Source organism: Protopterus annectens, chromosome 5.part0 (genome assembly GCF_019279795.1).
Source record: "Protopterus annectens isolate FY-2018-M chromosome 5.part0, PAN1.0, whole genome shotgun sequence".
Taxonomy (NCBI): Eukaryota; Metazoa; Chordata; order Ceratodontiformes; family Protopteridae; genus Protopterus; species Protopterus annectens.
This window is the reverse complement of record NC_056735.1, coordinates 1,747,657,887-1,747,683,866: the sequence shown is the minus strand read 5'-3', so window position 1 is coordinate 1,747,683,866 and position 25,980 is coordinate 1,747,657,887. Positions and strand designations below refer to the sequence as shown.

Sequence of the window (25,980 nt, the reverse complement as noted above, 5' to 3'; positions counted from 1 at the left end):
AAGTGGCTCAGTAACAAGTTAGTGACGCTAACAGATGTATTACAATAATCAACTTTTCCACAATAAACAGCTGCAAGTGGTTCAATACAGGGTTAGCGATGCTAACAAACATGTTACAACACTACTTTCAGCATCAGTAAGTAGTTGCAAGTGGTCTAGTAACAAGTTAGCAACGCTCAATAAGTCGTTGCAAGACTTGCGTTCCTACGCATACCCAGTACATCATCGCTTTGAAACAGAAGCAAAGGAGAAAAAGTCTCCGTTGCTCCGTTTTTTTTCTTTTTTTCTTTGTATAATAAAAACAAAAGGGGGGGGGGGTTTCGACAATATACCAATGGAAAAAGTCCGGGCGACTGGACATTTTTCCTTTGGTATATTGTGGGATTTACAATGGGCACGCTGGCCAATCAGCATGCACGTTTTGAAGTATTAATGGGGTGGGGTCATTGTATAATTTCTTGTATTGTGTACCCCTATAATTTATATTTGTCCTGTATATCTACTTCAGTTTGTATTGTGTGAAAACTTTCTTGACTTTCAAAGTTAAGCTGATGTTATGTAAAAATTTCAGTGATTGTACGGAGCTTTTTTCACCGGGCCTTCACTGAAAATGGGTCATTGGCCCAGGGACTTCCCCGGTCAATGAATAATTTCCCAAAATCATATTGGCTGAATTGGCCATTTAAAATGTTTAATGTGTGGTGTTTACTTTTGCCTTTATGGTTGAGCTGTGACTGGAGTCAGAAGTAGACCAGTACATTTGCTTGGATAGGGGGTAAAATGTCAATACTGTTTTTCTACATCAGCTGGTGAGGGATGTAGATAAAGCCAGGATAAGCAGGACAGATCGGGCTTCTCTTTCTTTGGCCATTGATTCCTCCGTATTCATTGGAATGACCAGATGTTCCTAAATGGTTTATGAAGTATAATCTGTCTTGCATGTCTAGAATCTGCCATGGGGCTTCCTCTCAGTAGGCATCCCCCCCCCAGAAAGCCCAGTGGGAGCTGGCCCGAAAGCTTCTTTATGCTGTGCTGAAACAACCTCATTGGCTGTTTTTCAATGCAAAACAGAGAATAGTTTTCAGAAGTAGATAATGTCTGAGACCAACCCGAGTGATTCTGCAGCACCCCTCATTTCCACTTCTTGTATAACCAGTCTTTTTGTTTTGGTTTCTCTGAGTTTGTGACCATAGATGACTGTGTAGATACAAGTTTGTTCATTGAATTAGTGTTGGTACAGAAATTGGAGTGGAAAGTTCATGTCTTGGTTAGAGACCCTGACAGTTGTTACTTTGTACAAATAAATAAAAAGGGTTAAAATAGATATAGTTAGAGGTAATGCTTGATGTAGGTGTGCAACATGCAAATCCAGATTCCTAGTAGTCTGTGTACTGTTAGGGTTTTTTATTTTATATACTTCACTGTGAAGTTTACTTAATATTTTATTGTCCATGTTTAGATAATGCGTATGATCCAGATGTCAATGCAAAGCAAATGTGGATTGATCAAACTGTGATAAGGAATAATGTATGTTTGACATTTACGGATAATGGCAATGGGATGAATGCTGATAAGCTGCATAAAATGCTGAGGTAAGTAATGTTTTTGTGGTCCATAGGATGGAAAACTCTAATTTTTTTTTTTTTTTTTTTTTTTAGCCTATTATTTTTCATGGTACATAATTTGCAGTTTTAAAACCCTTATTTCACGTTTTACAGTATAACAGTTTGCTGTAGTTATTCAGTGACAAAATTGTATAAGCAGTAGTTTGTGCTTTCATAACTGTATGTGAATCATTTAACATTGCTGTACTTCTGTTATAACCATTTTTCCTGTAGCATTACATTTTTGTTCATTATACTTTCTGATAGGTAGTCTGTCCTTTTACTTCAACATTTAAATTTTTTTTATTTTATTGCCTTTCATTTGCAGTTGGTGGGGGAGTGTCTTTTTACAAACTGATTCTGCACATGTGAAAAGATGATACTTTCCTGTGTAGTACGTCCTGGTTACCCAGCCAATCCGTATTCAGCTGCCTTCACCTCAGTTTGCCCTTGCTGAATGCTCCATAAGAGGCTTCCACCAAAATGCATTTCACCACATTTTTGCTGACAGTGTGGCATACAAGGGTGAAGTCCTATCTTGCATCACTGGATTTGGTAGCTAGACAAAGAAGGAAAAAATGAAGAAGCTTAAGCTTACTCTCCTTTCCTGGGTGGGGGTGGGGTGGTTGGATTTTATGTCTTCTTCCTTTGGACACCGTGGCTAACACTAGATATATGAATGGGCAGAACACTGCTTAGGGCTGGTTGATGCTTGCAGTAGAAGAATGTGTACACTTTGCACTGAATTTGTTTTAACTGGCATGTATATTGTAAAGCACTCTAAAATAAAAAGTTTACATTTCCAGATGAATTCTGTGAATCTTTTGTCGTCCTTGTTTTTGTCATTTTAATTCTTATTCCTTTTAATGATTTTACGTGTTTTGTCATCTCCTTCATTGCTTCCTATTTGTATTCCTCCACCATTCTTATTGGTATGGCATTCATAAGCAGATTTAACATATTTAACATTTTTGTAACTTACTGTCTTTAACTTCTGCATGCTTTTGAATAGCATCTTTTTCACTCAATTTTTGTAGCTATGTAAAACCTGCAAATGTCCATATGTTCTGCTGTTGCAATATTCTTTACATGAGGGACCTGCTCAACCCAAATTAAAGAGAACAGGAAAGAGGCAACGGTCCTTTCATACTCCACAACAAACCCCTCCTCCAAAGCAGCCCCTTACTGATAGACCTGGGTCCATCTGACTATCTGGGCCCTAATCCTCCCCTTGCCCTTTACCTATCCCTTTCAAGTCTGGTTTGGGAAACCATTACCTCAAGATTCTTGGGTACTGTCCATAAAAAAAAAAATTGGATATTTCATGGTGTGGGAGTCTCCGCCACCATTCAGGGGCATCCCCAACGACCCAAAGAACTTTTACCTGTGTTGCCTCTGGTGCTTCAGCAGCTCCTGGACCAAGGCACCATCCAACATGTAACTATCCATTAAAGAGGAATGGGCTTCTATTCCAGGCTATTCCTGGTCCCAAGAAAAGATGACCCCTGGAGACCCGTAGACATGTCCTCCTTAAACATCTTCCTAAAGGCACCCTCTTTCAGGATGCTCACCTTACAAACCTAGTTTCTCTTGATCCTATCTCAAGTGTTTATGGCCTCTAGACACAAGGGATGCCCATCTTCATATTCCAAACCACCCAAGATACAGGAAATATCTGATTGTGTAGCCTCTGGACACTTTCAGATGTTCGTGTTTCACTGCTGCAGTCATTACACTTGGGTTATCCTGCCGTCAGGCGGTCCCGTAGTCGGCCGGAGTTCCAAAGTCTTGGTCCGGCGTCTGTTGCTTCTTCCCTGACGTCGGTGCGCCAGGGGTATACAAGATGCAGCTGACGTCATTTTCTTCAGTCTTTCTTGCCATGCGGTGCCCGAAGCAAAAGCAGTTGGCAAGTGCCGGTCAGCCGACTCCTGAGATTTCAAATTTGATTTCAGATCCGAAGTCTTCAGTAAAGCCAAGTACCCTGTTGGGAAAACTTTCTTGCCAAGTACCCTGTTGGGAAAACTTTCTTGCCTCAGACCGATGTCAATAAAAGTTAACTGTTTCTTGTGGGAAGCAAATACCTCATAAGGATTTTCATTCTTACTGTATTCCATGCCTAGGCCCAGATCACAACGTCACTAATTGTCGGTTTTGTGCTAGATTTAACAAACACACTATTAAATGTCTGTTTGATTTTGCACGCCATTACTTTGGCCGAAGGTTTAATTATACCATGCCGTCGGAACAACCAATGACCGGAATACACAAACGCAAAGATAAGGACAGTATCTGAGGCCCAAAACTGATGATGAGGCCTCTTCTAGGCCAGTCGCTGGTTCTCAGTGAGGTGCTTTCGCAGCTCCTGACACCCGCTACCTTAGTGCCACAGGCCGCTACCGACTCCCACGTGGAGTTACCTAGGCCTCTGGATACTCAAGGTGTTGGGCCTACGAAGACTAACCCTACAGATGGGTCCGGAGCTGCTGAGCATGCTTCGGCTTCTGAGGGTGTTATCAGACCTACTCATTTTACCATTGAATCTACTGCCAAGTCTAAAGCAACTTTAAAGACAAAGAAGCAAGTACAGCATTCACCTGGACAGGCCTCCATGCCTAAAAAGCAGATGCTCAAAATGGCTGAATAATTACTCTGATCAGGGGTACCTATCCTCCTCCTGATAAAAGCCCTAGGCAGGATACAGACTATGATTCCTCTGACCAGATTTCTGTATATTCTGACTCCTCTTCAGACCAGGGATATTCCTTACCCCCCCTCCAATGAGGACTCTGATGCTGAAGAATCTATTCCTTCAGCCTCTCCTCCTGAGGATTACTGTTTTGGGGAAACTGCACACCATGAGGGAGCATTTCCATTGGGAAGGCCAGGATTACTCTGAGTCCAAGAAAAGGCTCAGAGATTTTCTTTTATTACCTCAACACAGGCCCCTTGCTTTTCCGCCAGTGTTGGATATTGTGGACGATGTGTTCTCTGAATCCAGTTTAAATCCAGATTCTTTACCCCCTGCTCCAGTCAAGCCAGACAGGTATTAGAGTCCCTGACTCGCACAAATTTCTGTACTAAAACTCTTCTGCTGACCCAGAAACTATTTCCCAGGGTCTTAAAGGGGGTAAAGGCCTCCACAGCCAAAAATCCAGTTCCCTCGGACAGGGATTCCAGAGCATTTGACAGATGGGGGGGAAAAGTTTACACCTCTGCAACCTTAGCAGTGAGGACTTTAAACTGTCAGTTTGACATGCTTAAATATCAACAATATTTACCGTCTCAGTTAAAGCAGAAAATGAGTACAAATGCAGAACAACCTGATTTTAAGGAAATGCAGGATTTATTGCATGCAGCTGAAAAAGTGGGAAAGCATACTTTGCAATGTGGTTTTGATTCATTAGAAGCTTCTTGTAGAGCTGCACTTACAGGATCTGTGATTCAAAGGCATGCTTGGTTAAAGGAACAAACCTTACCAGACCATGTCAAGGCTAAACTATTAGATGCTCCTTTACAGCAAGATATTTTATTTGGTGTTAAAGCTGAGGAGGTATTAAAGAAAATGGAGGATAAGGCAAAATCTATGCAAACAGTGAAAGATTTCTTACAGGTACAGCCACCAAGATTTAGCAGAAATTGGCCTACTAAAATTTGGTCCTTTTTAGTGTCAGGCAGGCCACAAAGAGGCAGATACATACGCCCAAGAGGCAGATCTCAGCCCTAAGGATCTTACAGGCCACGACAGTGGGACGCTTCAACACCCAAAAGAGGTGAGGACAAGTCACAACCTTACAGGAAACAATCTCAATGACTTCCCCCTACCAATGCCAAACTCTACCCTGTTGGCAGCTCCCTTAGGGGGAAAACTAGCACTTTTTTCACAAAACTGGCAAACAATCACCCAGGACAAATGAGTGCTGAATATTGTGTCTCAGGGTTACAGGTTCCACTTTCACACTTTACCGAGGTTAAAAAGAATGCCAGACCTGCCACAAAATCAATGGGCAGAGGCACAAAAACAAATTACAGCCCTCATGGACATGAGAGCTATTCAAAAAGTACCTCTGCAGGAACAAGGACAAGGTTTTTACTCAAGACTCTTTCTGGTACCCAGAAAGGACAAATCCTGGAGAACCCATTCTAGACCTTTCCACTCTAAATACTTACCTGGATGTTCCGAAGTTCAAAATATTGACACTACAGCAGCTCCTTCCCATGTTGGGCAAGGAAGCTTGGCTTGTTACTTTTGACCTCAGAGGCATACCTGCATGTCCCTAGCAGACAAAATTGCAGAAGATACCTCAGATTCATAGCTGGTTCAATGCACTACCAATTCTCTGCACTGCCCTTTGGCTTATCTACTGTGCCCAGGGTCTTCACAAAGTGCCTGGCACCAGTAATTGCATTTTGCAGACAAAAAGGAATTCAAATATATCCATACCTGGACGACTGCCCGATTTTGAGCAGAGAGCAAGGACATTCTTCTAAAGCATCTAGCGTTTGTAAAAAAGTTAAGTTGCCTAGGGTACACAGTAAATGAAAAAAAATCAAAACTAGTACCCTCACAAGAGATAATATTCCTGGGTGCCAGCTTAAATACAACAGCCCAGATGGCTTATCTCACACCAGACAAAGACAACTTACTCAGTATTTTCAATTGATGGCAACAAAGTCCCACCTCCCTGCAAGAAAAGTTCTGCAGGCCTTGGGATTCATGGCATCATGCACATTTCTAATTCCATATGCCAGACTGCATATGAGGAAATTACAATGGTACCTAAAAAGTGTTTGGACTCAACACTCTCAAAGCTTGGAAACAGAAATACCACTAATTCCCTGCTTGCTACAGGAGTTTCGATGGTGGGCACAGGCATGTCACCTTAACAAGGGTCAGCCTTTCACTCTACCCACAGCCAGGCAGACTATAACAGATGCTTTGGATTACGCCTGGGGAGCACACATGGCAGGAAAATGTATTCAGGGCAAATGGACCACAGACCAACTACATCTACACATCAATCAAAAAGAGGTGTTGGCTGTACAAAATGCCCTAACAGCTTTCAAGGACCTTCTGCATCCAGGACAATTACTTTTAAAAACAGAAAACACCACAATTCCTGCCAGGAAAGAAAAATACTCTGGCAGACGAACTAAGCAGAAACATTATGGATCCTCACGAGTGGAAATTAGTTTTCAATATGATAATGTGCAAGCATGGCAGTGCCCGGACATATCTCTTTGCCTCCCCACTGAACTGCCAACTACACAAATTCTGCACAAGGACTTTTCACACACAAGCAAGGAAAGTGGATGCTGTTTCGTTCAGCTGGAAAGGCCTGCACGTTTATGCCTTCCCTCCTCTGCCTCTCCTTTCGAAGGTTCTCCTAAAAGCCAGACAAGAAAAACCACAGATGATACTGATTGCTCCAGACTGGCCACGCCAACATTGGTACCCAATCTTAAAGAACTTAGCTCAAGGCCCACATTGGATTTTGCCTCAAATTCCACACCTTCTGACTCAACAAAATCAGATCCTGCACAGTCAGCTCAAAACCTTATCCCTGGCTGCATGGCAGATTCATTAGCCAAACAGGCAACTCCTCTCTCTAAAGCTGTTATGGATGTCATTTTGGAGGTCAGGAGGCCTAGCACCAGGAAATCTTATTCAGAAAAGTGGAAGAGATTCTGTGCCTGGAACCAGGCTCAAAGCCTTGACCATCTTGTCCCCAACATTCCTCAGATGCTACAATATTTAACTGAGATGCTGGACAAAGGACTATCCTTCTCATCCATTAAGATCCACGCTTTTGCCATCTTGGCTCATTACAACACAGATCCTCGCATTTTCTCTCGTCTGTTGCTAAAGTAGTACCTCAGAGGGGCTAAAAACATAAGACCACCCCGGAGAGCACCAACACCTACTTGGGACCTCAACTTTGTCTTGGAAAAACTAACTTTACCTCCTTTTGAGCCAGCTAATACAGCAGAAATAAAATATATATCATGGAAAACTGCTCTGCTACTGGCAATAACCTCAGCACGAAGAGTCTCAGAACTACAGGCACAAATGGCAGTGGAGCCCTTCATCATTTTTCACCAAGTCAGGGTTTCCTTAAGAACAAACCCTTCATTTATGCCTAAGGTGGTATCCAGTGTGGCTCTTAACCAAACTATTCGTTTGCCAACATTTTATCCAAATCCACAGAATAAAGGGGAGAGAATTCTACATTCTTTGGACATACACAGACAATTACAAAACAAAGGCTTTCAGGAAAACTGAGCAAATGTTTGTATCCTATGCTGCAAGATCACAGGGAAAGGCTGTTTCAAAGCAGACCATTTCAAAGTGGATAGGACACTGTATCAGGTTCTGCTACACACAACATGGGAAGCCTGTACCATTTAACATTAGACCACATTCTACCAGGGCAACTGCAACTTCTACTGCCTGTCTTAGAGGAGTACCTACCAAGGACATTTTGGAAGCTGCAACTTGGAGTTCAGTGCACACCTTTACCAAACATTATCACTTGCCTCTTTACTCCTGAGTACCGATGACAATGCATTACCGGTGTCTTCAGTACCCGAGGTCGCAGGCTCCTCTGCCCCCATTCCTACTACAGATACTGACACCACTCCTGGCAGGGAAACTCAGAATTTAGACAGGCCTGCTATTTCTCAAGGGGTCTTCAGGCCTTCCTCCTTCTCTATTAAAGCCTTCACTAAATCTAAAACAGCCATGAAAACCAAAAAACAGGTTCCTCAGACACCCTCTCAAGGCACCATGCCTAAAAAACAGATGCTTAAAATGGCTGAGGATTTGATTACTCTTATCAGGGGTTCTCAACCCCCCTCTGACAAAAGGCCCAGATTAGAGGAAGACTACCCTTCCTCAGATCAAGCTTCTATTACCTCAGAAATATCTGAGGACCAGGATCGTGCCTATTCTCCATTCGAAGACTCTGATGCAGAGGAGTCTATTCCCTCGGTCCCCCCCCCCCTGAGGACTTCTCTTTTGGGGAAACCCTGCATACATTGAGGGAACACTTTCACTGGGAAGGCCAAGATTACTCAGATTCCAAGAAAAGGCTCAGGGAATTTCTTCTGCTCCCCCAGCACAGGTCTCTGGCTATCCCTCCTGTTTTAGATATATTGGATGATGTGTATTCAGAAGCCAGCCTTAATCCTGATTCTTTGCCTCCAGCGCCTGTTAAACCAGACGGGTATTACCGGGTTCCTGATTCTCACCAGTTGCTATATAAAAGCCATACTGCTGACCCAGAAACTATTTCACAGGGTCCCAAGGGAATTAAGGCCTCTACTGCTAAAAACCCATTACCTTCAGAGAGAGATTCCAGATCTTTAGAAAAGTGGGGGAAAAATGTGTACACCTCGGCCACTTTGACCCATGAGGGCATTAAACTGTCAGTTCCATATGTTAAAGTATCAACAGTTTTTGATATCTCAGCTGAAAAGCAAAATGACACAACCAGATTTAAGAGTTGCAGGATTTGTTGCATGGTGCAGAGCAAGTGGGTAAACATACCTTGCAGTGTGGTTTTGATGCTTTAGAGGCCTCATGTAGAGCTGCTGTTACGGGGTCTGTTATACGTAGGCATGCTTGGCTCAAAGAGCAAACCTTACCAGATCATGTCAAAGCTAAATTATTAGATGCACCTCTTCAAAAAGATGTATTGTTTGGTGTTAAAGCAGAGGAGGTGCTAAAGAAAATGGAGGAAAAAGCGAAATCAAAGCAAACAGTGAAAGATTTCCTGCAGGTACAGCCTCCACGTTTCAGCAGAAACTGGCCTTCAAAAAATTGGTCCTTTCCAGCCACGGACAGACCTGAAAGGGGCAGATACAGGCGTCCAAGAGGTAGAGGGCAACCTCAAGGATCTTTCAGAGCCGGACAGTGGCAAGCATCAACCCCAAGAGGTGGAGAAGATAGATCACAGTCTTTTAGAAAACAGGTACAATGACTTCCCCCTACACCTGCCAAGCAAAACTTTAATGGCAGCACCTTTGGGCGGAAAACTGACATTATTCTCAAAAAATTGGCATATTGTTACAAAAGACAAATGGATTCTGGACATTATTGACAGAGGCTACAGGTTCCACTTTCACACCCTTCCAAAAATGAGAGGCATGCCAAACCTGCTACAACATCAAAGGGCAGAGGCACAAAAACACATTTCAGCTCTCATGGACATGAAAACAATTCGAGGTACCTGCAAAAGAACAAGGTCAAGGATTTTATTCCAGACTATTCCTGGTACCAAGGAAAGACAGAGAATGGAGACCTATCTTAGACATATCCATCCTAAATACATATCTACAGGTGCCAAAATTCAAGATGCTCACATTACAGCAGCTTCTTCCCATGCTGGGCAAGGAGTCCTGGCTGGTAGCATTGGACCTCAAGGAGGCATACCTGCATGTCCCTATCAGACAAGATTGCAGAAGATACCTCCGATTTCTTGCAGGTTCAACCCATTTCCAATTCTCTGCATTGCCCTTCGGCTTATCTACTGCACCCAGAGTGTTTACGAAATGCCTGGCATCAGTAATCGCCTTCTGCAGACTACAAGGGATACAAATCTACCCATATCTGGACGACTGCCTGAAGCGGACAGCAAGGCCATACTACTGCAGCACCTGGAGTTTGTAATAAAACTCCTGGCATACACAGTCAACAAAAAGAAATCAAAACTAATACCCTCTCAACAAATAATTTTCCTGGGTGCCATCTTGGATACAACCACCCAGATGGCCCACCTCACGCCAGACAAGCAGGGGCAACTGTCTCAATACTTCAGAAAAATGGCAACTTACACCAGGCTAACTGCAAGGAAAGTCCTGCAGGCTCTGGGATTCATGGCATCTTGCATCCTACTTATCCCATGTGCAAAGCTGCATATGAGGAAACTTCAATGGTACCTAAAAAACTTACGGTCTCAACACAGCCACAGCTTGGAAGCAATTATACCACTCATTCCATGCCTTCAAAAGGAATTTATGTGGTGGGCTCAAGCTTGCCAAAGAAACACAGGTCTTCCTTTCTGTGTACCTCAAGCAACTCAAATCATCACAACAGACGCCTCAGACTACGCATGGGGAGCACACATGACAAATCAGTGCATTCAGGGAAAATGGGCACGAAAGGAGAAGCTGCTTCACATCAACCAAAAGGAAATGCTAGCCATGCAAAAGGCTATTATGACCTTCAAAGACCTACTGCATCCAGGCCAGCTATTGATAAGGACAGACAACACCACAGTGATGTGGTACATAAACAAACAGGGGGGAACTCATTCATACCCCCTGTGCAGGCAAGCCAGGACCCTATGGAACACAGCACTGGAATTGAAAATTCAACTACAGGCACAATTCTTGCCAGGGAAGGAAAACACACTGGCAGACAACCTAAGCAGAAATGACAGATCCACACGAATGGAAGTTGCATCCTCAAATTTTCACAAAGATAACTCAGGCATGGGGACAGCCAGACTTGGGTCTCTTTGCTACCCACAGAAATTGCCAGTTGAAAAAATTTTGTTCAAGGACCTATCATCCACAGGCCTGGAAAGTGGATGCACTTTCCTTCAATTGGGCAACATTGGCAGTCTATGCCTTCCCGCCTCTTCCTCTGCTGCCCAAAGTTCTATTAAAAGCCAGAGCAGAGAGGCCGAAAATGATTCTCATTGCTCCAGACTGGCCAAGGCAACACTGGTATCCGCTCCTGAAGAGCCTGACACATTCCCCACCATGGATCCTACCTCTAGTCCCTCTTCTGTTGTCCTAGCACAACTACAAAACTCTTCACAGCCATCTCAAAACTCCAAATCTAGCTGCATGGGAGAATTCCTTGATTTCCCAACAGTTTCTCCTCTCCAAGTAGGTGCAGGATGTCATCTTGGAGGCCAGAAGACCTTCTACTATGAAGGCCTACTCCGCCAAATGGAAACGATTTTGTGCCTGGAATCAAAAGAAGGGACAGAATCCTTGGGTAATAAATATACCTCAAATTTTACAGTACCTAGCTGAGATGTTAAACAATGGACTTTACTTTTCCTCCATCAAGATCCACGCTTCAGCCATTTCTGCCCAATATAACACAGATCCTCCTTTATTCTCTCATCCTCTCTTAAGGCAGTTCCTCAGAGGGGCAGAGAATATAAAACACCCAAGGAAACTACCAGTCCCTGCTTGGGACCTCAACTTCGTATTGGAAAAGCTGAACCTTCCTCCCTTCGAGCCAGCTTCTTCATCAGAGTTTTACAGTACTTGTCATGGAAAACAGCCTTTCTTCTAGCTATCACCTCAGCTCGCAGGGTTTCGGAGCTACAGGCCCTCATGGCTGTGCAACCATTCATCATTTTCCATCAGGACAGAGTTTCCTTACGAACCAACCCTACTTTATGCCAAAGGTAGTACCCAGTATAGCTTTGAATCAGACTATCCACTTACCTACCTTTTATCCTAATCCACAAAACAAAGGAGAAAGACTACTACATTCCTTGGACATTCACAGACAACTTCGTTATTATTTGGACAGGACAAAGCCATTCAGGAAATCTGAGCAACTCTGTGTCCTTTGTTGCAGGTGCTCAAGGAAAGGCTATTTCCAAACAGACAATTTCAAAATGGATAGCCCACTGCATATGCTTTTGTTACTCATTTCATGGAAAAACTGTGCCTGCATGCATCAGATCCACTCCACCAGAGCCACAGCTACCTCTGCAGCCTTCCTCAGGGGGTCCCTACCAAGGATATTTTGGAAGCAGCCACCTGGAGTTCAGTGCACAATTTCTCCAGGCACCATCACCTCCCACTATACTCAAGTCTAGAGCGGGCTTTGCCACAGCAGTCCTGCAGGGCATCCTAGCCCCTCCTAGTTCCACTTAGTGCCTACCACCCTTACTTAGCTTTGTGATTCTACCCATCTGTTATGACTGCAGCTGTATGCACGATGAACATAGTACAGTTTTGTACCTACCATAAATGTAGATGTTAGAGTGCTCATACAGCTGCAGTCCAGGTTTCCCTCCCTCCAACTCCTCTTAGGACAGGCCTTATGACAAACCCTTTTCATATAACCTTTTGGGGTATTCTTTTATGGTGTATTTGCTTGCAACTACTGTTTTTGATTTATCAACATTGCATTTTTGCATAACATTATGTTTGCCTTCCTTCTGGGGGCACCTGACATCTGGGGCTAGAAAAACTGAAGAAAATGGTGTCGGCTGCCTCTTTTTTATACCCCTGCCACACTGATGTCAGGGAGGAAGTGACGACAACCGATGCCGGACCTAGACTTTGGAATTCGGCTGACCGAAGACCCGCCTGACGGCAGGATAACCCATCTGTTATGACTGCAGCTGTATGAGTACTCTAACATCTACATTTATGGTAGGTACAAAACTGTAATTTCTTATATGCATTCCCTCCCCTGCCTCTTATCCCAAGAGACCTCATGAAGATTCATCATGACAGACCAAAAATCTGGTTGGCGACTCCCTTTTTGCCAGGACAGCATTGGCTCCCCTTCTGCATATAGTCAAGGGCAGTCATCACAAGTAACCCTACGGAGTGGATGTACTCGTACAATAGAATGGCACCCTCATTCATCCTCACTTGTCACCCTTACAAATGACACTGTGGGTGATGTGACCCAGATTCCTTTTAGACACCTTTTCACAGAGGAAGTGCTTAGGGTACTGCAGGAGGCCAGGAAACCCAACACAAAAATCGTATTTATCCAATTGGAAAACATTTAGTCTGGTGGTGGTCACGTAAACTGGACTCATTAACAGTGAATGTCCCCACAGTCCTATCATACCTGTGTGAATTGGAGACTGGACTAATTGTTTCCTCAGTGAAAGTACATTGGTCAGCCATATCTGCTTGTCTGCCTGTCTCACCTCCTTTGACTTCTAGGCTTGAGGCCAAATAATTTCTGAAAGGCATCCTCCACATGAGACCTCCCAGGAAACCAGCTCCTTCTCCTTGGGTTCTTAATTTTGTTTTGGAAAAGCTGACCCTGACCACTTTTGAGCCAGCAGCTTCTGCTTCTTTAAAATTCTGCTCCTGGAAATCTGTTGCTTTGGCAGTCACTTCGGTCTGAAGAGTTTCAGAATTACAAGCCCTTGTGGCTGCTTCTCCTTTTCTAGTCTTCCATAAGGACAAGGTTTCCCTCTGCAGCAACCCCTCCTTTATGCCTAAGGTGGTTAATGAACTATCATTTAAATCAAGCTATCTACCTTCCCACCATTTTCCCTTCTCCCCAAACCTCGGCAGAAAGAGTCCTGCACAGACAGCTTAGGTTTTGCCTGGATAAACCCAAGAATATCAGAAAAACTGACAGGCTGTTCATCTCCTTCCACCCTAGAGCCTTAGGGCTGCTGGTCTCCAAGCAGGCGGTCTCCTCTTAGATCTCTAAAGCCATCATCTTCTGAACACCATGGAAAGAGCCTCCCTTCTCCACTGAGGGCTCATTCCACCAGAACCATGGCTTCTCCTGGTACCTTTTTCAAAGAATTGGGTACCAACTCCATTCGGGAGGGGACCAATTGGTTGTCAGTTCATACTTGCACCAAAAATTAGAAACTGGACAACATTTCCATGTCCAGGGTAGGGTTCACTAGGGCCATTCTCCATGGCTTCCTGAAAAGCTCCTCTGCCTCTTCCTCCTCCCTCTCCTCCTCCATGTGCTTTTGCACTCTCCCTAATGTAAAGAGCACTGCAACAGCAGAATAGAAGGGCATACATAAGTTGTGTAGAATCTTCTCATAATGTTGGATGTCGTCCTGTTCTCTTGCAGTATTCTGTCCCATCCTCCCTGCATTTGTTGCTTCTTGGCTATACCTTTGCTACTTCCTACTTCTCTGTGGATGTCCTTCAAGGATGCATCTGCAGTCCTAACATATGGGTTGTCCTGCCTCAGGCAGCCCTTCAGTCGGCCGGATTCCAAAGTCTGGGTCTGGTTTCAGCTGATGTCGCACTTCACCCGACGTCATAGCTGCTGTTTATCGGGTGTAAAGGCATCAGCCAACGCCATTTTCCTCAGTCTTTCTTGCCGCGCGGTGCCCGAAGCAGAAGCTGTTCGCAAGTGCCGGTCGGTCAGATCCAGAGATTTCTACTACCGAAGACTTCTAAAAAGCTAAGTACCCCGTTGGGGACTCATTCTTGCCTCAGCCGATGTCAGACAAAGTAAATAATTGTTTAACTTGTGGGAAACAAATACCTCATAAGGATTTCCACTCTTACTGCCTTCCTTGCTTAGGCCCAGACCACGACATATCAGCTTGTCTAGCCTGTGCTTCCTTCAACCGACGGACACTTAGACGTCGGTCGGAGTTTGCAGAGGAGTTTTTTGGTCCCGCTTTTGCATACTAAATGCCATCGGAGACTCCGACTACTCAATTAGCTAAAAAGCGCAAGGAAAAGGGCCGACACTCGCGGCCCGCGGTTTTGGCTGAAACCACGGTTAGGCCAACCGCGAGTGTCTCTGTTTCGGCTGAAACCGAGCCCCCGGTTCTTCGGCCAAAAGCATGCCTCCGATAGCCGAGGCTTCACAGAGCATGGCTGAATCTGCTACTGGATTTACTGCTACAGAAGCAGGCACCCAGGATTTGTCAGACACTATTCCTTTAGACATATCTACCCCTGCACGTGCGGCTGCTAGACCCCCTGCTTCTATGTCTATCAAGGCTTTTGCCAGGGCTAAAGCAGCTAAATCTTCTAAGGCCTTACCTGCTAAAACTCCTTCACATAGGCCTACCTCTAGTTCCCAAATGCTCAGCCTGGCTGAGGATCTCATTTCTTTGATCAGGGGATCCCAACCTCACCCAGACAGGGCCTCTCAGCCCCCTCCAGACAAGAGGCCTACGACTGAACCCCCGGAACCTGTCTCTACTGATTATTCCTCTGATGACTCAGACATTTCAGACCCTCACGAAGGCCCATATTCTCCTTATGAGGATTCTGATGCAGAAGACTCCATTCCTTCTGCTTCTCCTCCTGAAGAATTTTCCTTTGGGGAAACCTTGCATGCTATGAGGGAACACTTCCAATGGCAGGGCCAGGATTTTTCAGATTCAAGGAAAAGGCTAAGGACCTTTTTACACTTACCACAGCATAGGCCTTTAGCCATTCCGCCAGTACTAACAGTTGTTGATGATGCATATAATGATGCCTGTACTGCCCCTGATTCTCTTCCTCCGGCCCCTGCCAAGCCAGACGGATATTACAGGGTCCCGGACACACATTACCATTTGTATAAGGCTCCTGTTGCAGACCCTGAAACCATTTCTCAGGGCCCTAAAGGTGTGGCAGCTGCCTCTGCCAAAAACCCTCTTCCCTCTGAAAGGGAATCTAGAGCATTAGAGAGATGGGGTAAAAAGGTTATTACTTCTGCTACTCTTTCGGCCAGGGCCTTGAACTGTCAATTTCACATGATTCAGTACCAGGAATTTTTGTTAGACCGGATAAAAAACTGTCTTCTCCTGAACCTTTAGACCGCAAGTCCCTTCAGGATTTGGTACATAACTCTCAGCAGGTCAGTAACCATTTCTTAAAATGTGGCTATGATGCACTGGAGGCTTCCTTTAGATCAGCTATGACTGGAACAGTGATTCGAAGGCATGCCTGGTTAAAAGAACAATCCTTACCAGACCATGTTAAGTCAAAACTCCTAGATGCTCCCATGGAGAAACAGTTTGTTTGGCTCCCCTGCACAGGAGGTTCTAAAGAAGGTGGAAGAAAAAGCAAAATCTGTCCAAACAGTCAAGGATTTCTTACAGGTCCAACATCCGAGGTTTAGCAGAAATTGGCCTTCGAAGAATTGGTCCTTTCCAGACAACTCCAGAGCACAGAGAGGCAGAAATAGATGCCCCAGAGGCAGAGGTCAATCTAGGGGTGCCTACAGGGGACGTCAGTGGCAACCTACCAACCAGAGAAGTACTGCCACAGATTCTACTACAACCACTTCCACAGGGCAGACACAATGACTTGGCTCTAGTTCCGCCTACCAGGGAACAACTGGAAGCACCCTTGGGAAAGCTAGCCTTATTTTCCGACAACTGGCATTACATTACAGGAGACAAATGGACTTTACAAACAATAGACAAGGGCTACAGGTTTCACTTCCACACTCTACCAAAAAAGAGAGGAATGCCAAACCTACCACCAAGCCAAAAAACAGACTCTCTAAGACAAGTCAACAACTTACTAAGGATGAGAGCTATAGAAGAGGTACCACCTATGGAACAAGGCCAAGGATTTTACTCCAGGCTTTTCCTTGTACCAAGAAAAGAAAATCAATGGAGACCTATTCTAGACTTGTCCGCACTGAACATATACCTCATTGTTCCAAAATTCAAAATGCTGACCCTCCAGCAGCTTCTTCCCATGCTGGGCAAGGAGTCTTGGCTGGTGACTCTAGATCTCAAGGAGGCATACCTGCACGTCCCTATACGACCAGATTGCAGAAGACACCTCAGATTTCTTGCAGGATCAGAGCATTATCAATTCTCAGCATTGCCTTTTGGCTTATCTACTGCGCCCAGAGCATTCACGAAATGCCTGGCATTAGTAATTGCTCATTGCAGGCTTCAGGGAATTCAAATTTACCCATATCTGGACGACTGCCTAATACAAGCGGACAACAAGGCAAAATTAACAAAAGATTTGGAAAATGTCATACAACTGTTGCAAGCCTTGGGATACACAGTCAACATGCAAAAGTCAAGACTAGTACCATCCCAAAGGATAACATTCTTGGGTGCAGAACTGGATACATCAACTCAGATGGCTTTTCTCACAGAAGAAAAACAAAAGCAACTACCAGCCTACTTCATGGCATTAACAACACAAACTCTGCTTACTGCAAGGAAAGTCCTGCAAGCCCTGGGCTACATGGCATCATGCATAATATTGGTTCCACATGCCAGGCTGCATATGAGAAAGCTACAATGGTACCTAAGGAATGTATGGTCTCAACACAAGGACAGTCTAGAAGCCCAGATTCCAATAATTCCATGCCTGAAGCAAGAATTCCTGTGGTGGGCTCAGGCCTGTCAGTTGAACAGAGGCTTGCCTTTCCACAAACCTCATCCAAGCCAGACCATCACCACGGACACCTCAGACCTAGGATGGGGGGCTCACATGGTGGACAAGTGTATTCAAGGCCTATGGACCCAAGACCAGCTGAATCTACACATAAATCTAAAGGAGATGCTGGCAGTGAAACATGCGATCCAGGCATTCAGACCACTCCTTCAACAGGGTCATCTGCTAAGGACCGACAATACCACAGTCATGTGATACATCAACAAACAGGGAGGTAAACATTCATATCCTCTATGCCAGATGGCAATGGACCTGTGGAATGTGGCCCTGAATCTCAACATTCAACTTCAGGCCAGATTTGTACCAGGAAAAGAAAATTCTCTAGCAGACACCTTAAGCAGAACTACCACGGATGCTCACGAATGGATGCTGCATCCAGATATCTTCAAAGCCATAACAAAGAAATGGGGACTACCAGAGATAGACCTGTTCGCCTCCCCACACAACCACCAATTGAAGAAATTCTGCACAAGAGCATACCACCCACTTGCTTGGAGGGTGGACTCCCTTTCCTTCAGCTGGAAAAACCTGACAGCATATGCATTCCCACCTCTTCCCTTGATGTACAAAGTTCTACTGAAGATCAGAGAGGATCAGCCAAGGGTAATCCTGATAGCTCCAGACTGGCCGAGGCAACATTGGTACCCGCTACTGAGAAGCATGTCTTGGACACACGCATGGCCTCTACCTCTATGTCCCTTACTTCTAACACAGGACAACTACAAGATCCTACATCCAAACTTGAAAACACTGCAGCTAGCTGCTTGGAATATTGCATAAAACAAAATAACCCAGGTTTATCCCAGAGGGTTAAGGACATTATCCTGGAGGCACGCAGACCTTCCACAAGGAAGACTTATTCAGCCAAGTGGAAAAGATACCTCATTTGGAGTGCAGCAAAGGGAGAAAATGTCTCATTGGCAAACATAGCACACATCCTGGAATATTTAGCAGAACTGTTCCACAGTGGCCTGTCTTACTCCTCCATTAAGATTCATGCATCAGCAATTTCAGCAGAATACAACATGGATCCTCCTGTCTTCTCTCATCCTCTACTCAGGCAATTCTTGAGAGGAATCAAAAATGTAAAACCTCCAAGGAAACCACCTTTACCTACATGGGATCTCAGCTTTGTGCTGGAAAAGTTAACACTTCCCCCTTTTGAACCAGCAGCAACAGCAGAATTACAGTTCTTGTCTTGGAAAACTGCTTTCCTGCTAGCAATCACTTCAGCAAGAAGGGTATCTGAGTTACAGGCATTAATGGCAGTACAACCCTTCCTTATCTTCCATCAGGACAGAGTCTCTCTGAGAACTAACCCTACCTTTATGCCAAAAGTGGTCTCCAGAGTATCACTGAACCAAGCGATTCATTTACCTACATTCTTCTCCAACCCACAGAACATGGGGGAAAGACTGCTACATACCTTGGATGTGCACAGACAATTACGCTACTATCTGGACAGAACTAAGACCAGCAGAAAAACTGACCAGCTTCTGGTAGCATATGCAACAGGAATGCAAGGAAAAGCAATTTCAAAACAGACAATCTCAAAATGGATAGGAAATTGCATTCGATTTTGCTACTCTTTTCATGGAAAGACAACTCCTGAAAATATCAGACCTCATTCCACAAGAGCTACAGCCACCACTACAGCTTTTCTACGAGGAGTGGCTACCAAAGACATTTTAGAAGCTGCTACTTGGAGCTCCGTGCATACATTTGCCAAGCATTATAATCTTCCCTTATATTCTAGATCCCGAGCAAGTTTTGCAACTTTCGTTTTGCAAGGGATCGTAGCTACACCATCTTTATCCTAGTGCCTCCTCCCCCAGTTTGGCTATGGTATTCTACCCATATGTTAGGACTGCAGATGCATCCTTGAAGGACATAGTACAGTTTTGTACCTACCATAAATGTAGATGTCCGATAGGTATGCATCTGCAGTCAGGATTACCCACCCTCCTTCCCCTCTGTGGTATTCCTAGGGTATTTACCCCTCTTTTAGCTAGCTGGGGGAATCTATTATGGTGTATTTGTTTGTATATATATATTTTTTTATATTGTTTGCTCTCTACTGTTTGGAACTATTTGCATTTATCCAAATTTAGCCTTCCTAGAGGGCACCTGGCATCTGGGGCAAGAAACACTGAGGAAAATGGCGTCTGCTGATGCCTTTATACCCGATAAACAGCAGCTATGACGTCGGGTGAAGTGCGACATCAGCCGAGGCCAGACCCAGACTTTGGAATCCGGCCGACCGAAGGGCTGCCTGAGGCAGGACAACCCATATGTTAGGACTGCAGATGCATACCTATCGGACATCTACATTTATGGTAGGTACAAAACTGTACTTTGTCCCTGGTGCACTCAGATGTTCTTTGTGTTTCACTGTTGCAGTCATTACATTTGGGTAATCTGCTTGCAGGTTACACTCTGTCGGCCTGATCAACAAACTCTTGGGTCCTGCGTCAGTTGCTGTCCCTTCTTCCATGATGTCAGGTCGTCATGGGTATAACACATGCAGCTGATGCCATTACATCGGTCTTTATTGCCGTGCGGTGCCCGAAGCAGAAGCAGTTAGCAAGTGCCGGTTGACTCCTGAAATTTTTGTTTTCGAGTTTCAGAACCAAAGTCTTCAACTGAAAGCTTAAGTACCCCGTTGGGGAAACTTTTTCTTGCTCCTTCCCGATGTCAGTAAAAGTTAATATCTGTATTACTTGTGGAAAGCAAATACCTCAAAGGTTTTCATTCGTACTGTGTTCCTTGCCTCGGCCCTGAGCATGACGTACCTTGCTGTCGGTTTTGTGCTTTATTTAATCCGTGCACTATCCGTCGTCTATATAGTTTTGCTTCTAAATATTTCAGTTCTCTGTTTAATTATCCAGAAATGTGGTCGATAAGCCATCAGACTACTGGGATTCCGAAAAAACGTAAAGATTAAGACCGAGACAGGACGCCGAGGTCCAAAACTGCCGACGACGCTTCTCCTAAGCCAGTCGCCAGTTCGCCGGTACTCAGTGAGGCCCTTTCGCAGCCCCTTATACCTGCTACTTCTGATTCGCAGGCTTCTACGGAGACCTATTTGGAGTCCAGTATGCCGCAAGATACTTCAACTATGGAACCTGGGGATATCTCTACCTTGGATGGGTCTGGAGCCACTGTGCAGGCACCAGCTTCTGAGGGTGTATTCAGGCCTACGGACTTGCATATTAAATAGACGCCTCCTTCATTACTAAGGCCTAAATCTCGATCCATGTCTAAAAACCGATGCCCAGGCCACATGCTCAGGCCTCTATGCCTAAAAAACAAATGATAAAAATGGCTGAAGGTTTAATAACTCTAATCAGGGGTAGCCAGCCCCCTCCCCCTTCTAAGAGACCTAGGGCTGAGCTTGACTAAATCTTTTGATCAGGATTCTGTTTTTTTCTGACTCTTCTGATAACCTGGATTTGTCTTTGCCCACTTATGAAGATTCTGATGCAGAGGACTCTGTTCCCTCTGCTTCCCCTCCTGAGGATTTTTCTTTTGGGGAAACCTTACATACTCTAAAGGAGTATTTTCCGTGGGAAAGCCAGGAATTTACTGATTGAAAAAAGTGGCTTAGGGTTTTCCTTCTACCTCAGCATAGGCCTTTGGCTATTCCTCCTGATGTCCTTCAAGGATGCATCTGCAGTCATAACATATGGGTTGTCCTGCCTCAGGCAGCCCTTCGGTCAACCGGATTCCAAAGTCTGGGTCTGGCCTCGGCTGATGTCGCACTTCACCCGACGTCAGAGCTTCTGGGGTATAAAGGCATCAGCCGACACCATTTTCCTCAGTCTTTCTTGCCGCGCGGTGCCCGAAGCAGAAGCTGTTCGCAAGTGCTGGTCGGTCAGATCCAGAGATTTCAGCTACCGAAGACTTCTAAAAAGCCAAGTACCCCGTTGGGTACTCGTTCTTGCCTCAGCTGATGTCAGACAAAGTAAATAATTGTTTAGCTTGTGGGAAACAAATACCTCATAAGGATTTCCACTCTTACTGCCTTCCTTGCTTAGGCCCAGACCACGACGTATCAGCTTGTTTAGCCTGTGCTTCCTTCAACCGACGGACACTTAAACGTCGGTCGGAGTTTGCAGAAGAGGTTTTTGGATCCGCTTTTGCATATAAAATGCCGTCGGAGACTCAGACTACACATTTAGCCAAAAAATGCAAGGAAAAGGACCGACACTCACGGCCCACTGTTTCGGCTGAAACCATGGTTAGGCCTACCGCGAGTGTCTGTTTCGGCTGAAACAGAGTCCTCGGTTCTTCCTTCTGCCGATAACATACCTCCGACAACCGAGGCCAGAGAGGCCCCGGCTGAGTCGGCTACAGAAATTCCTACCGAAGAAGCAGGCGCACAAGAATTGTCCGACACCATTCCGTTGGACATTTCTACTCCTGCACGTGGGGCAGCTAGGCCCCCTGCTTCTATGTCTATTAAGGCCTTCTCCAGGGCTAAAGCAGCTAAAATTTCCAAGGCCTTACCAACAAAATCTTCCTCTCAGAGACCTTCCTCAAGTTCTCAGATTCTCAGCCTTGCTGAGGACCTTGTATCTCTGATTAGGGGATCCCAACCTCCTCCTGACAAAAGGCCTAGGACTGAACCCCCTGAACCTCTCTCCTCTGATTATTCCTCGGATGGATCTGATTTATCAGACCATCAGGAAGGACCATACTCACCTTATGAGGATTCGGATGCAGAAGACTCCATTCCTTCTGCCTCCCCCCCTGAAGAATTTTCCTTTGGGGAGACTTTGCACTCAATGAGGGAACACTTTCAATGGCAGGGTCAGGATTTTTCTCATTCTAGGAAAAGGCCAAGGACCTTTTTACACTTGCCACAGCATAGGCCTTTAGCCATACCACCTGTACTATCAGTTGTTGATGATGCATACAATGATGTCATTTCTGCCCCTGATTCTCTTCCCCCGGCCCCTGCCAAACCTGACAGATATTACAGGGTCCCGGATTCTCACTTCCACTTGTATAAGGCCCATGCTGCAGACCCAGAAACTATTTCTCAGGGCCCAAAGGGTGTTGCAGGTGCCACTGCCAAAAACCCCCTACCCTCTGAACGAGAGTCAAGAGCATTAGAGAGATGGGGAAAAAAGGTTTATACATCTGCTACTTTTTCTGCCAGGGCTTTAAACTGTCAATTCCATATGATACAGTACCAGGAAGTTTTGTTAGATCAGCTGAATAAAAAGCTTTCCTCTCCTGAACCTTTAGACCGTACGTCCCTTCAGGATTTGGTACACAGCTCTCAGCAGGTCAGTAATCATTTCTTAAAATGTGGCTATGATGCACTGGAGGCTTCATTTAGATCAGCTATGACTGGAGCAGTGATTCGAAGGCATGCCTGGCTAAAAGAGCAATCCTTGCCAGACCATGTCAAGTCTAAACTCCTAGATGCCCCTATGGAGAAACAAAGTTTATTTGGCTCCCCTGCACAGGAGATTCTAAAGAAAGTGGAAGAAAAAGCTAAATCTGTGCAAACAGTCAAGGAATTTCTGCAGGTCCAACCTCCGAGGTTCAGCAGAAACTGGCCTTCAAAGAATTGGTCCTTTCCAGACACCTCCAGAGCACAGAGGGGCAGGAATAGATGCCCAAGAGGCAATCTGCCAGCCAGAGGAGTACCGCCACAGCTGCGACTACAACCACTTCCACAGGACAGACACAATGACTTGGCTCTGATTCCGCATACCAGGGAGCAACTGGAAGCACCCTTGGGTGGAAAGTTAGCTTTATTTTCGAAAAACTGGCATTGTATTAAAGGAGACAAATGGACATTGCAAACAATAGACAAAGGCTACAGGTTTCACTTCCACACTTTACCAAAAAAGAGAGGAATGCCAAACCTTCCACCAAGCCAGAGGCTCTAAAACAAATAATCAACCTACTAAGGATGAGAGCAATAGAAAGGGTACCATCTATGGAACAAGGCCAAGGATTTTACTGCAGACTATTCCTTGTACCAAGAAACGAAACTCAATGGAGGCCTATTCTCGACTTGTCCGCACTAAACACATATCTCATTGTACCAAAATTCAAGATGCTGACCCTACAGCAACTTCTTCCCATGTTGGGCAAGGAGTCTTGGCTGGTGACTCTAGATCTCAAGGAGGCATACCTGCACGTCCCTATACAACCAGATTGCAGAAGACACCTCAGATTTCTTGCAGGATCAGAGCGTTATCAATTCTCAGCATTGCCCTTCGGCTTATCTACTGCGCCCAGAGTATTCACGAAATGCCTGGCATCAGTAATTGCACATTGCAGACTTCAGGGAATTCAGATCTACCCATACCTGGACGACTGCCTAATACAAGCGGACAACAAGACAAAAATAATAAAGGATTTGGCCTATGTCATACAACTGTTACAAGCCTTGGGATACACAGTCAACATCCAGAAGTCAAGACTAGTGCCATCCCAAAGGATAAAATTTTTGGGTGCAGATCTGGACACAATAACTCAGATGGCTTTTCTCACAGAAGAAAAACAAAAGCAACTCCCAGTCTACTTCATAGCTTTGACAAGACAAACTCTGCTTACTGCAAGGAAAGTCCTGCAGGCCCTGGGTTACATGGCATCTTGCGTAATCTTGATCCCGCATGCCAGGCTGCATATGAGAAAATTACAATGGTACCTAAGGAACGTATGGTCTCAACACAGACACAGTCTAGAAACCGTGATACCAATCATTCAATGCCTGAAAAAAGAATTCCTGTGGTGGGCTCAGGCCTGTCAGACCAACAGAGGGTTGCCTTTCCACAAACCACAACCAAGGCAGACCATCACCACGGACGCCTCAGACCTAGGCTGGGGGACACACATGGAAGACAAGTGTATCCAAGGCCTATGGTCTCAAGACCAGCTGAATCTACACATAAATCTAAAGGAGATGCTGGCAGTGAAGCATGCAATCGAGGCATTCCATTCATTCCTCCAGCAAGGACATCTGTTGATAAGGACAGACAATACCACAGTCATGTGGTACATCAACAAACAGGGAGGCACGCATTCCTACCCTCTATGCCGGATGGCAATGGACCTGTGGAACCTAGGCCTGAATCTCAACATTCAACTGCAGGCCAAATTCGTACCAGGAAAAGAGAATTCACTAGCAGACAGCTTAAGCAGAACTACCACGGATGCTCACGAATGGATGCTGCATCCAGACATCTTCAAAAACATAAAGAAATGGGGAATGCCAGAAATAGACCTGTTCGCCTCCCCACTCAACCACCAACTGAAGAAATTCTGCTCAAGAGAATACCACCCACAAGCCTGGAGGGTGGACTCCCTTTCTTTCATCTGGAAGGCCCTGACAGTTTATGCCTTTCCACCTCTCCCATTGATGTACAAAGTTCTACTGAAGATCAGGGAGGAACTGCCAAAGGTGATCCTGATAGCTGCAGACTGGCCAAGGCAGCATTGGTATCCGCTACTGAGAAGCATGTCTCGGACGAACTCATGGCCTCTACCCCTATGGCCTTTACTTCTAACACAGAACAACTACAAGACCCTGCATCCAAACTTGAAAACGCTGCAGCTAACTGCCTGGAAAATTGCATAATACAAAACCAAACTGTTTTATCTCAGAGGGTCAAGGACATTATCCTGGAGGCTCGCATACCCTCCACAAGAAAAACATACTCAGCTAAATGGAAGAGATTCCTCATTTGGAGTGCATCAAAGGGTACAAATGTCACACTGGCAAACCTAGCACACATCCTAGAATACTTGGCAGAACTGTTCCACAATGGCCTGTCCTATTCTTCCATTAAGATTCATGCTTCAGCAATTTCAGCAGAGTACAACATGGATCCTCCTATTTTCTCTCACCCTCTCCTCAGACAATTTTTAAGAGGGATCAAAAATGTAAAACCTCCAAGGAAACCCCCTCTGCCTGCATGGGATCTCAATTTTGTGCTGGAAAATTAACACTTCCCCCTTTTGAACCAGCAGCATCAGCAGACTTACAGTTCTTATCTTGGAAAACTGCTTTCCTTCTAGCAATCACTTCAGCAAGAAGGGTATCAGAGTTACAGGCATTAATGGCAGTGCAGCCTTTCCTTATCTTTCACCAGGATAGTGCGTCTCTGAGAACCAATCCTACTTTCATGCCAAAGGTGGTATCCAGGTTATCCTTGAACCAAGCTCTTCATTTACCTATGTTCTTCCCTAACCCACAGAACAGGGGGGAAAAACTATTGCACAC

At 45.0% G+C, this 25,980-nt stretch overlaps 1 protein-coding gene across 1 annotated transcript in view; it reads left to right on the top strand.

The window, feature by feature from the left end:
• The first annotated feature begins 1,460 nt into the window (after positions 1-1,460).
• Positions 1,461-25,980, top strand: part of MORC3 (MORC family CW-type zinc finger 3) — a 2,525,474-nt gene continuing 2,500,954 nt past the window's right edge. Inside the window, exon 1 of the mRNA XM_044071548.1 lies at positions 1,461-1,592. Coding sequence (XP_043927483.1) covers positions 1,495-1,592 — 98 coding nt within the window. The 5' untranslated portion in view covers positions 1,461-1,494. The remainder of the gene's footprint in view (positions 1,593-25,980) is intronic.